At 36.4% G+C, this 12,625-nt stretch overlaps 3 protein-coding genes across 4 annotated transcripts; 1 reads left to right on the plus strand and 2 right to left on the minus strand.

The window, feature by feature from the left end:
* The first annotated feature begins 2,375 nt into the window (after positions 1–2,375).
* Positions 2,376–5,106, plus strand: ACL5 (S-adenosyl-L-methionine-dependent methyltransferases superfamily protein). The gene is made up of 10 exons (XM_048112046.2): positions 2,376–2,614; positions 2,983–3,049; positions 3,148–3,242; positions 3,511–3,613; positions 3,783–3,871; positions 3,976–4,132; positions 4,309–4,384; positions 4,506–4,564; positions 4,648–4,784; positions 4,856–5,106. The coding sequence occupies exons 1-10, from the start codon at positions 2,448–2,450 to the stop codon at positions 4,932–4,934; spliced, it is 1,029 nt and encodes a 342-aa protein (XP_047968003.2). The 5' UTR covers positions 2,376–2,447; the 3' UTR covers positions 4,935–5,106.
* Positions 5,107–5,278: 172 nt separating this feature from the next.
* On the minus strand, positions 5,279–8,632 carry LOC125212449 (mechanosensitive ion channel protein 10-like). 2 transcript variants are annotated; one of them, XM_089067340.1, is made up of 6 exons: positions 8,469–8,628; positions 6,811–8,125; positions 6,618–6,738; positions 6,233–6,526; positions 5,943–6,145; positions 5,279–5,859 (listed from the first exon to the last, which is right to left on the minus strand). In XM_089067340.1, the coding sequence occupies exons 2-6, from the start codon at positions 8,112–8,114 to the stop codon at positions 5,601–5,603; spliced, it is 2,181 nt and encodes a 726-aa protein (XP_088923466.1). In that variant the 5' UTR covers positions 8,115–8,125; positions 8,469–8,628; the 3' UTR covers positions 5,279–5,600. The 2 variants fall into 2 exon arrangements, with proteins under 2 accessions (XP_088923466.1, XP_088923465.1); XM_089067339.1 differs by having other exon boundaries at positions 5,943–6,526; positions 8,469–8,632.
* A 1,137-nt stretch (positions 8,633–9,769) lies between these two features.
* LOC125214759 (serine/threonine-protein kinase STY17-like) lies at positions 9,770–12,253 on the minus strand. Its single transcript, XM_089066794.1, has 5 exons — positions 11,987–12,253; positions 11,618–11,899; positions 10,944–11,454; positions 10,416–10,558; positions 9,770–10,134 (listed from the first exon to the last, which is right to left on the minus strand). The coding sequence occupies exons 1-5, from the start codon at positions 12,227–12,229 to the stop codon at positions 9,952–9,954; spliced, it is 1,362 nt and encodes a 453-aa protein (XP_088922920.1). The 5' UTR covers positions 12,230–12,253; the 3' UTR covers positions 9,770–9,951.
* Positions 12,254–12,625: the final 372 nt, after the last annotated feature.

Genomic DNA, 12,625 nt, shown 5'->3' on the forward strand with positions numbered 1-12,625 from the left:
AGCAACCATTTTTAATTTTTTATAGCATGAATGCTAAGAAATGTGAATTGAACTCTTAATTTCATATACTTTCTCTGTTTTCTAAATTTGTATATATTTTTTGTCAGTTTCCTAAAAATAAAAATTCTTCATTTTAGGAAATTTCTCACTTTATCCAATTTCTCTTACTTTACTAATTTTGCATTAAAACTCATGTAGTTTAAAAGTTTCATATTTTAGAAAACAGAGGAAATAAGTACTCCCTCCGTCCCAGATAATTCGACACAGTATTTCATTTCGGGCCGTCCCACATAATTCGTCCCACTTCACTTTTACCATTTTTGGTAGTCGGCCCCATATTTCACTGACTCATTCCTGCTCACATTTTATTATAAAACTAATACTTTAAAAGTAGGACCCACGTCCCACCAGCTTTTTCAACTCATTTTTCCATCAGATTTCATAAAATTCGTATCGGGTCAAAGTGTCCCACATTATCTGTGACGGAGGGAGTAATGTTTATTGATATTAAAAGTTAAGAAATGTGTTTATTTGGGAGAGAGAGGGTGAGTGGGAAGTCCACCATAAAATAGTGGAATAAGCGCACGCTTGGGAGACAAAATCCCGCAACCGTATAAGAGGCGGCGAGGCCCACCATCTGCGTCTGCCGCCGTCTGCCTCCGCCACTATTTCCCCTTCCATTTATCATTCATTACCTACCCATTCAAACCCCAAAGCATGGTAAATTTGTTGTGGAAAGTCATCATTTCCTACTACTATTACATGTATTCTATAACATGATCAAAAATGACACATTATACAACTTATTTGAATAAATAAACCTCCTTGTATTGGTGAATATTTATTTCAATTTCTTGGCATGCATGTCATAATCACAAGTTTAATTCATTTTTGGTCCTCTAAGTTGACCTCCTTCTTCAATACATATAAGTATAATTTGACTAATATACTAAACGTTTGCCAAATTATATTATAGACTTGTGTTCCAGCCTTTTGAGATCTAAATTATGAAAAAAAAAACTATTAATTTATTCTGATTTTGTAATCAAAATATTAATTGGTTTATAGTATTAAAAAAGAACAAGAAGGAGGTGAGAAAACGGGAAACCAAAAAGAGATATGAGATGTTGTCTCACCGCCTATAATATGACATAGTTTTGGTTGTCATCTGATAGTACCACGTAAGTAAACTATGAAGACATATCAACACTGAAATTTTAAATTGAATGTAAATCAGAACTAATTATCTACGATATATTTTACGAATATTAAAAATTATTAATAAATTTGATCACTTTCAAATAAAAGAATAATTATGTTGGAAGCAACAATATTTTATCCACTCATTCCACTATGCCCCTAATCCTATCCACTCCAAATACTACCTTGTAATGCCACGCCACGCACGCTCACTAAATTCACTATTTCTTTATACATACATGTATGTATCAATATCATAATGTATATATATACTCTCTCTCACACACTCATACACACATATAAACACACACACACACATACACACGTACGGAGAGATAATGTGAGCGTGTGAAAAGTAGAGGGGACGCATGGGATGTTTGAGGGCCCCACATTTGTCACGCGCTCCATTTACAATATTTCCTGCTCCATTTCATCCGCGCATGCTTTTTCCCCTAACTACCATTTTCCCTTTTTTTTTTGCGTTTTATTTATTAAATCCAACTTTATTTTTTATTTCCACAATATTTACCAATTTATTTACTATTTCATTTTACAATATTACCACCCTTTTAATAGCTAATTAGTATGAAAAAAAAAAATCCTATATATACATTTTGAAATTCCCAAGTGATTTCAATTTTGAAATTATAATAATAATTTAGTAATTTTTATTATAATTAATAATTTCTAAATTAAGCTTAGTTTATGCGACTTGAAAAGAAATCTTGCTAGAAAAACTGTGAAGCGTCTTGGTATGACACAATTTGCTTATGTAATTTTTTAATATTAGAATAAAGATTTTGAAAAGTTTGGCATCCAATGAAATTTTTGTTTAAAGTTTACAATTTACCTTGTTGCATTTTGTACAAAACGATCATCCAAAAAAACTGGATAAAACAAAATTTCCATTTTCAACTATCTTAAAAAAATGCATGAAGTAGGAGATGACTAAAGCAACATGGATGTATGCATGCAAGAATAAATTACTTTTATTTTTGATATTACACATTTATTATCAATATCCATCTAATCGTTGAAAAAGAAAATAAAAAAGTAATAGACACCACACTAGTGGTCGAATGATGTCTAAAGAGACAAAGGAGTTGGCTGCACTAAATTAATTAAATATATACTTCTTCTTTGTGCCTATAAATAGGGTCACCATATTTACTTCAAAAAAACACTCCCAACCTCTCTCTCATATTGTCTACAAGTCTAAAGAAAGAAAGCAATAACAAAAAAAAAAAATGGGTGAAGCAATGGAGTTTGTTCCTTACAACAATGGCTTCTCAAAATTAGCTCTATTTGAAAACAAACACATAGCCATTGAGAAGCAAAATCATGAAGAAGATGAAGATTCTTGGTTTGAAGAAGAGATTGATGTTGATCTCAAGTGGTCTTTTTCTCTCAATAGGTACTTATTGTGTGTGTGTGTGTGTGTTTTTTTTTTTTTTTGTAAAATATTTAAATTTTATTAGTTACAATTTTCTACTACTTATTTTCATGAGTTAGCAAATGTAAATAGCAACGCCGTTAAAAGAGGAAGATTAGTGGTTTAATTGCATGATTACTTTGAAAATTATGAAATGATCAAAGTCGCTAATTGCTAATTTATTAGCTGTAATTTGATTTTCAAATTCAATTAACCCGTGATTTGTGTTGAAAATGCATGCTTTGACAAAATTTACTAGACAATTTTTTTGTCACACACACCTATATTTAACTTGTTAGAAAATGAAAATATACAAAATTAGTGACGTGTCACTTCGATTTTATCCACAGGGTGCTGCACAAAGGGACTAGTGAATTTCAAGACATAGCTCTACTTGACACAAAACATTTTGGCAAGGTAATATTCTATTTTCTCAGCAATTTTTTTGTGTGTGAAAATATGGGTATAATTTTTGGGTAGTATTTAAATAATTAGAGAAATTTTGTATTGTGCAGGTTCTGGTGATTGATGGGAAAATGCAAAGTGCAGAATTTGATGAATTTATTTATCATGAATGTTTGATTCATCCAGCTCTCTTATGTCACCCCAAGTGAGTTATTATATGCTAATTAAGTAATCACCATCTAACTACTCTCTATTCTATTGTACTTATTATATTATATTTGACTTTCATGATAGATTAAGTACATTTATCAAAATCTTGCAACTTGATCATGTTGTGCATGCATGTACCAAAAAAAATAATTTTGGACTATTGTTTCAATTTTATAATAGGCATGTCTCACTTGTGTAAAAAATGTAACAACTTTTTGTAACTTCAAAAGTAACCTAACTCGAGACCGTATTCGTGTTTTCAGCCCAACAACGATGTTCATAATGGGCGGAGGCGAAGGATCTGCCGCGAGGGAGGCCCTTCGCCACAGATCGCTAGAGAAAGTTGTCATGTGTGATATTGATCAGGTATGTCAAGGACACTTAAGCCATTACCAACTTTATTTTATTATACTATAATTTTTTAACTTATCCAAATTGTTATGTAAAAGCCCCTATTAATAATCTATATAGTCTTGAGGTTATAATATTTTATAAATAAATATATTTTTTATTGTTTTGTTTTTTGCCATTACAGGAGGTTGTGGATTTCTGCAAAACACATCTCACAGCCAATCACGAGGCTTTTCGAAATATGAAGCTTGATTTAGTGATTAATGATGCTAAGTAAGTATTTCTAAATCTAGTACTAGTAAAAAAAAATTAATTTCGACAGTGTTAATGTAAGTTCTATGTCCTAATTTGGCAATGTGTTACTAATGTTATTTTAGGGCTGAATTGGAAGATAGGCAAGAAAAATTTGACATCATAGTGGGAGATTTGGCCGATCCCGTTGAAGGAGGACCGTGTTACCAACTATATACGAAGTCTTTCTACGAGGACATACTGAAGCCTAAGCTCAACAATAAGGGTATTTTCGTAACTCAGGTACGTCACAAAAAGTTGTGTAAGCTCGTCTAATCGTGAAACCCGTGGCATATTTGTAATAACAAATGTCATCGAATTCGAGTTTGGATACCCCTCTCACTTAATAATAAGTAGTACTATATAGTAATTTTTAATAAATTAAAAATAAATAAATTGGTGTGTTGCATTGTTTGTAGGCTGGACCAGCAGGGGTGTTCACTCACAAAGAGGTGTTCTCATCAATATACAACACTATTAAACAAGTTTTCAAGTGTAAGTGCCACACACTTTCTAAATTTAGCAATATACCGATGTTTTTTGGTAATTTTTTTCGAACTATTAGTTATGTACGTGAAAATTAACAGAAAATCTCGTATTGTTTGTGTTTGTGTAGATGTTCGTGCGTACACTGCTCACGTTCCATCGTTCGCTGACACGTGGGGATGGGTGATTGTGAGTAAAATCCACCTTATTTATATACTAGTTTCAGTTTTCCGTTGATCATATTTTTTATATTTATTTGTTTCATTTACCAGGCTTCGGATTATCCACTAAGCATCGAGGCTGGGAAAATGGACAAGAAAATCGGGGAAAGGATCGAGGGAGAGCTCTTGTACTTGAATGGGGCCTCGTTCGTTGCATCGACCATCTTAAACAAGACTGTGGCGAAAACGTAGGTCTTTAAGCTCGAACCATAAATATGTTTTTGTTATTTATTCCTCATGCCTCTTGTTATTTGTTTAGGTTGAAGAACGAGACGCATGTGTACGCTGAGGATAACGCGAGGTTCATCCACGGCCATGGCATCGCCTTTCGGATTTGAAGGCGAAGGCGAAGGAGAAGAGCTTGTGTGTATAAAGTGGAAGAAAGAGAGGAGAAAGGCAGAAACTATTCAAGTAGAAAACTTTGTTTGAAAATCAGCTCTTGTGTTGCCTTCTCTCTTAGGATCTTATGTAATGCTCTTCCATTTATTAAGGCTTTCATTTTTATTATTATTATTATTATTATTATTATTATTATTATTATTAGTTTTATCTGAATCAAGAATTCTAAAACATGGAAATTTTCTTTTCTTATTAGCAGTCAATCAAGTGCAGAAAAAAACTATAATTTTGGTTCACTACCAACAAATTCATCAACCACTACATAAATTTGCAATTGAAGATATGAAATATAATAGAAAATTCTAAAATACAATTTTATTTACATCATAATGAACTCTATGAATACATATCAAGTGTTCAAAATGAGTCATAAATTATAGTAATAATCAATGAACAAAACTACTACTGAGTAAGAGAGGCACAATCACTGACTAATAGATTCACTCAACTTGATAGCCTAAACCAAGCTCGGATTTTCGGATCGGTTCGGATTTGATTCAAACACGGCGTCGTTTTGCCAGAAAACCACAATGCACAAGAACAGAAACACAAAAAACACAAACTTGGAGTATTGTTGGCATGTTTTTGCTGGTTGAAAATCAGATTCAAGATTCTGCAGCATCCGTTTTTGAGTCGATGAGATGCACTTTCTGTGGGAGGAGATCATAGCTGATTCCGAGGTCTTCGAAGATCCTCTTCATCTCGAGCACGAGCTCTGTTCTACGCCTACTCTTTTCACCATAATCTTGAAAGTTCATGGTGTGGTTGAAGAACAAAGCCATCTTGATCTTGTTCACGTCTTCGATCTCCTTCACCACCACGTTGTGGTTGGGATGCCAGTAGTGGTAGTTCCTCTCTAGATACCTACGCAATTGCAAACACGAACGATGATATTTGAATGTGTACAAGGGAAGAAACGAGGGGCGAAAAATCGACTCCTCTCTCACCTCTTGATTTCTTCCTTCAAATGGCCTATCTTCTGCAGTGGAGTCTTGAAATCTATGCAGAACTCGAAGGAATCTCCCATGTCCGGGCTGCGGTAGAAGTTGCTGACGGCCTTGGTGGCGAGTAAGTTGTTTGGGTAGTATATCTTGGTGTTGTCGGACTTGAGGAAGACCGTTGACAGGATGTTCATCTCCTCCACAATCATCTGTGAGAGGCGGAGACGGTTATTTTGATTGAGAGAGAGCGCGTTTTTTTTTGTGGATGTTCGTTGGTTGGTTGGTTGGTTAGTTACCTGAGTGTTGTCAATGAGGCAGCGATCACCAACGTCGAAAGGGTGCATGACAAAGACGAAGATGATGGCTTCGAAGATGGTTCTGCACGTGTTCCCAAAGACGAACGCTGCAAGGACGAGCTGCGATGAGAAGAAGATGAGCACTTTGGTGGTTGCCACTCCTGTTAGGAGCAGCCACACCACAATCATGATGACTACGAGAACCGATGTAACGAGCTTGTTCAGCTGCTTCACAGCTGTTTTCGTGTCGTTCAGGGCGTGCCCTAGCGCCTTCCTGCTCTTGTAGACCTTCAGCTGCACGAGCACGAAACCAAAACATGTTAAACGAGCCAAACACACAATTCGTTTGCTCATTGCCTCTGTTGGATTAGAGGCCATTGCTTACCACCCACTCTATAAGAGCTTTTCTGTCGATCATGCCAGTCTCAGCTACATCGATCATTGGAAACACGAATTCGACCTCCTCCTTGATCATGAATCTGCTTAGATCAAGCTCATCGATGTGCCTGCAAAGAGACGATCTTTATGTAAAAAACGAAGCATCAAATCAAGTTAAAATCAATGGAGCTGAGGCTCACGTGCAATCGGGCTTAGCTACGTTTCTGAAGATGTGATACGCAGCAGCAATGGCCTCCTCCTCGTTGGTGATCTCCTTATCCATTTGCTCATTGTAGCTGCCCTCGTCTATCTCATTCGAGAGAGTGGTGAGGCCAGAGTTGGATATTGCATCAACCAGCATCTTCATGGTCCAAGCAGAGACCTTGTCCCGCTTCATCTGGTGAAGCTTGTTGATATCAATCACCTTCTTCGCCTTCCCGTTGCTCCCCTTCTTTGAAGCGAACGAGCTCAGCCTACTCACACCGGCAGCAGGCTCCAAAACCGGAGGTGCAGACAAGGTCATGAGAATGTACTGATGAAAGGTCGATTCTTGAATCCGATCAAAGAATGTGTTGACATGGAACGACGATGCAAGGATCTTGAGGAGCAACGTCTTCAACACCCACAGGAAGGATCCGATCAGCAACGATGCAATGCTCCACGTTATGAAATCCAAGATCCGAGTAACCAGACGCGAGCGCTCCACACCCTCTCGGAGCAAAAGGATCCAAGTGAGAAGCACCAACGACAACCAAATACAAAACTGCACGCTCTTCTTCAAACCATGAACAAAATACAACACCTTCTTCTTGAGCAGATAGTTAAGCTCAATCAGCAACACGACGAAATGCATCAGCCATTTCGTCACCAACATGCCACTAAACGTCACCAAAACGAGCAACAGCCACCGCGAGACTCTCACTTCCCAAATGATCAAATGCTTGAGCCTCTCAACCGTCAAGCTAACGATCAAACAGCCGAGAATGCAGAGAAACAAACACCACTCGATCGAAACCTTCACTTTCACTTTCCTATACTTGAGCTTCCTTCTGCTGCTGACCTTTATGTATATCTCCTCATCCTTATCCAATCCTCCCACGCCACCATGAGATGGCGCTTTCCGACTTGCTGAAAATGACCAGTGAATTTCCCTAACACCATTCTCATCCAATTTCGTGATAGGAGAGGCATGACTAGAGCCCAGATCCGCTCGATTTTCGACCACATTGCCATCGATAGGCATGGATTGATCACCAAACCTCGACTTGGGCTTCGAGTAAGACCTTGAAATCGAGCCACTCTTGCATTTGGGGATCCTCGGAGGCTTATTAGAGCTCGGTGTAGGGGTTACAGAATCGCTCGAGTTTCTACTCGGTGAATCAGCTAAAACCATGTGAATTTGCTTATTTGTAGCATCTTGGGATGTAAATGTGGAACCTTTTTCCTTTTCATGGATGTCAGTGATTTCTTCAACTTTGTCTATGGATTTTGCATTGGCATCCATTTCATTCCTGCCTAAATTCACACACAGAGAAGAAAAAGGGGGGAAATTTCTCTCAGTAATTGAATCAAACAGATCAACTGCGTTTCCAATAAACACAAAGAAAGCATCAAAATTACCATTTACTTTCTTCACCAAAATACTATTCACACATTACCTCTCTAATTCAAGTGTTTATGCAACAAATAAAGCAATAACTTTTTAAATCATTTTCATACATAAATCATAATCCTATATATCACCAGAAATTTCATTGAGCAGTAAGCATAAAATGCACTGAAACGATATAATTGAAACATCATATATATAAATATTAATACATAAATTGAAAGAAAAAGTTGAAGAAGGATTGAATACCCGTAAACAGAGTCGCCGGCGGCAGCAAACCCGAAAAAAAAGCTGAGGAAAAGCAGTGTATTTTACAACTCACTTCAATTTTCTGAGCTGCACTACGATCATCACATTTATTACATCGTCGTGCGTTGCTAAATGATTAGTTTTTCTGTTGTTTTTTTTTCTAAGAAAAAGAAAAAAAATCTGCCGCCACTATTCAAATTTTCAAGTAATTCTTTTTATTTCTTAATTCCACATACTTAAAATGGAATTGTCTTTATTTATACTCCATCTTTCAGTGAAATATTGTCCAGTTTTGTCATTTCGGTCTGTCAATAAAATATTATCCGCTTTCCCTTTTTTATTTTATTTATTTTTTTATTTTTGATAAATAGACTCGACTTTCCACTAATCCATTATATTCACATTCTAGTGTTAAACACAGTATATGAATGTGGAGCCTACATTCTACTAACATTTTCTATTCATTTTTCTTCATATTTGTTAAAACTCGTGCTGAGACATGATCAACTTTTTGCGTAGGAGGGAGTACATGTTAGTACATGTATCAAAGATTTAACTCAATTAATTGTATTTAACGAGAAAAAAATTCAACCATATACCCTCAATTCGAAATAAGTAGTGGAATCAAGGGCGGATGTACATGTATTGGAAGAGGGGCAATTGCCCCACCTCATGTTTTCCATCCCATGTATTTATATACCTATTTTAAATTAATTTCTTTTAATCTTCTACTAAATGTCCCTCCTCAAAAGTGTAAAATTTCGTCATATGTAATTTGCCCTATCCTACAAATTCCTAGCTCCGCCCCTGAGTGGAGTACTAATATTTTTAAATATAAAAATCAAGAAGTGTGTAATCAAAGTTGATATATCTTGTGAGTTGTGACCCAAATGTATCATTCCACCACAAACATAATTATATAATTAAGGTGACAAAAAATCATATATATGATCTTTGACAGAACCAAACGAAAAAAAAAAAAGATTCTAAAATTACAAAGTAGGTCCCAAATAAAGATGAAAAATCCCTTTAAGCCAACATCAATTAATTTCTTTCTACCCCATGATCTAAAAGTAGATCAATAATCCAATACCCCACAATTAATTCAATTATTTTACCTTCTCGTCATCAAGGATAATCCAACACAATAATCACAGTAATTATATTATACTTTAGATTTTACATAAGTATTTATACTAATCACTAAAACAACTCTTAAAAGCAAGCACCTAAAATCAAGATAATGAATTGGTCTTACTCTAAATTCTCATGCAATAAGAAAAATCAGTTATTCTGATAACATTATAACACTTTAAAAAATGAAATAAAAAATTAAAAAATTACTGTGGACCTAAATCCTAAGAAACAAACTTGGGCCTTTTCAGATGCTGCCCAAAAATAATATTGGGCCTTATCATTCAAATTAAATGTTACAAGTCCGGTAAATAATATAAGTAAAACACGAAATTTCTAGTAATAAAAACTAATTAATGTCTCTGAGTCTCATGTCTAGAATTCTCAAAACAGATGTAATTTCTGAGAAAATGGGTCTAATTTGAGGATCTTGATGCCATGATTTTGTAATTAATTCAACTAAACCTTCCAATTGCTCTTCCACTTCTGCAATTTTGGGCCTAAGCCCATTTTCTGCAACTTCTTTTGCTATCTGCACCATAAAAAGAAATGAAAGTTATACTATGTAGATAAACATATTTTAATATGTAAAATAGAAAAAAAAATAATTAGAATATTATTAGCTTTAAGTAAATAAGTAAAATAGAAAAAGTAGATGTAGACAAAATGGAAAAAATAGACTATTGGTTATGGATAGAGCTAGGTAAAAAAAATTTTGATTAAGGAAAAATGCTCAAGCCAGTGAAGGGCCGAATAACAAATGTGGATTGCACGTGACACCGGAAAAACCATAAGTAAAAGGTCGCGAAGCACCTTAGAAGGGCCGAATTCGGTGTCGATGTAAGGGTATTCGCCGGTGATTAATTCATTGAGTATGATTCCAAAGCTATAGACATCACATTTCTCATCGTACGGCCCACATTTGATCACCTCGGGCGCCATGTACACAAATGTACCTAATTAAATTACCAAAAATATGAAAATAAAATTTTTCAACATCAAAGGCATAATAACTAAAGAAATTAGACTTTCAAGAGCAACTAATTTACTAGTGGTAGTATATACTCCCCCCGTCCCATAGAAATAGGTCGGTCATTTGGGTTTGACACGGGTTTTTATTATGTAATTGGTAAAGTAAGAGAAATGGAAAAAAAAATAGTTGAAATTGTGTAGTGGATGATGGGGCCCATAAATGATAAAGTAAAAGAGAATGAGAAAAAAGGTTACTATAAATGGATATGAACTATATTTATATGAACTATTTGTATGGGACTGACGAAAAAGGAAATATGACATATTTCTATGGGACGAAGGGAGTAATTAAATTGAGCAATTACGTACCCGTTTCTCCGGTCATCGCCATCTCTCCGTCCATCAAGAACCGGGCGTGTCCGAAATCGGCAACTCTAACATGCGAAGCATCGTCCAAGAAAATGTTACTAGGCTTGAGATCACGGTGAAGAATCTTGGGCTTTCCCTCGTGCAAATACTGCATCGCTTGAGAAACTTCTAGAGCTTTCGAGATCCTCTCCTTCAACGGCGGAAGAGGCATGGATCTCTCCTTGCCCCTCTTCCCGGGGCCGTGGAGCCACTCTTTCAAGTCCGTCGTCATGAATTCCGTCACGATCCAACAGTTGTCTGGCGGGTCGAGGCACGCCCCGATCAGCTGCAGGACGAAAGGGTGGCGCTGACGCGACAGCGTCTCGACTTCCTGGCCGAAGAAGCTGACGCCGTTCTCGTTGGATTTGAAGAAGTCGGGGTACATGCACTTGACAGCGACGTCGAGGCCTCTCCATTTGGCTCTGTAGATGTCTGCAGTGCTGCCCTGGGCTGATAGATGGAGCATCTCTATCTGTTTTGTTGGTTGTAATGATTTGTTTAAATTGATATCAGAGCTAGGTAGAATATAAAAAAAAATTATATTGCATGTCCGGTATTGTCAAGCTAAAAATGATTTTAAATAGTTCAAAATTGCAATTTTGTAATCAAATTTAAGATAAATAAATGAAAATAACCTCTCGAGGATCGATGTACCACCCGTTGATTTCGGCGTGATGCACGATTGGGGCGAGCTCGGGATGGATTCGACCAGTATTAGCTATCAGCGGGCTAACACTGGCTCGTGTTAACGCCGGAGAGATTTGGTATTTTCCCTTGTCTAGTATTAGGTCCAAGAAACCATTGTCTTGTGCCACTTGAACACAATGTTTGAGGAAGAGTTGTGCATTTTCTAGTTTCGTCTTGTACACGCGCGTCAGCTCTTTCTGCTTCTCGAGCTCCTTTTCGATCGCTTCCATCTTAATACATGGGCAAGCATTAGCAGACGGGCGTGTACAACTGACATGTGCTGATGATAATGAAATACAAAAATTTTGACTTTTTACCTGTAGAGAAAGTTTGTCTAGGTTTATCGCACGTTGATTTAGGTCAACATAGCGAGTTGAAGCGGGACCCATCACGATGCAGTCGCCGAGGCGCCGGCAAAAGCCCCGCGACTTGGTGGCGGCGGACGCCCTTCTCCGGCGTTGGCCGGAGTTGGAAGTGTTGTGTGGTGGTGGCTTACCGTTGGGACTAAATGGGATGATTTTGTTATCCGGAGTTGTGATTGTGATGCCATTTTCACTCATTTTTATTTTTGTAGAATTTTTATAACTACAAAAATGTTCTAGTTTGATGGCCAAAGTGATTAGAGTTAATTGATTCTTATATATTTATATGTCACATAAAATTGGGGCGGAGATTCTAATAAATTTTCATGTCTAATTTTTTTTATATACAAACGGTTGCTATATCTACTGTTGATTTGCTCTTTGTTTTATCCGAAATCGGTTAGTTTTCACTTAAGAAATATTCGATTGATTTATTTATGATTAGATTCTATTGTGAGCAAAGCAATTTTTTTTGGAGCATTTGATTGTTTTACCCAATGCACACTATAGAATCTATTGATCACATAGAAGACAATGCCCAAACTACAATTTATTTAAGATTTCATTCGTCTATTTTTGAGTTACAATCCTCGT

This window comes from Salvia hispanica, chromosome 3, assembly GCF_029641045.1.
Source record: "Salvia hispanica isolate PSC_SH4W2 chromosome 3, Shi_PSC_v1, whole genome shotgun sequence".
In the NCBI taxonomy this organism is placed as follows: domain Eukaryota; kingdom Viridiplantae; phylum Streptophyta; class Magnoliopsida; order Lamiales; family Lamiaceae; genus Salvia; species Salvia hispanica.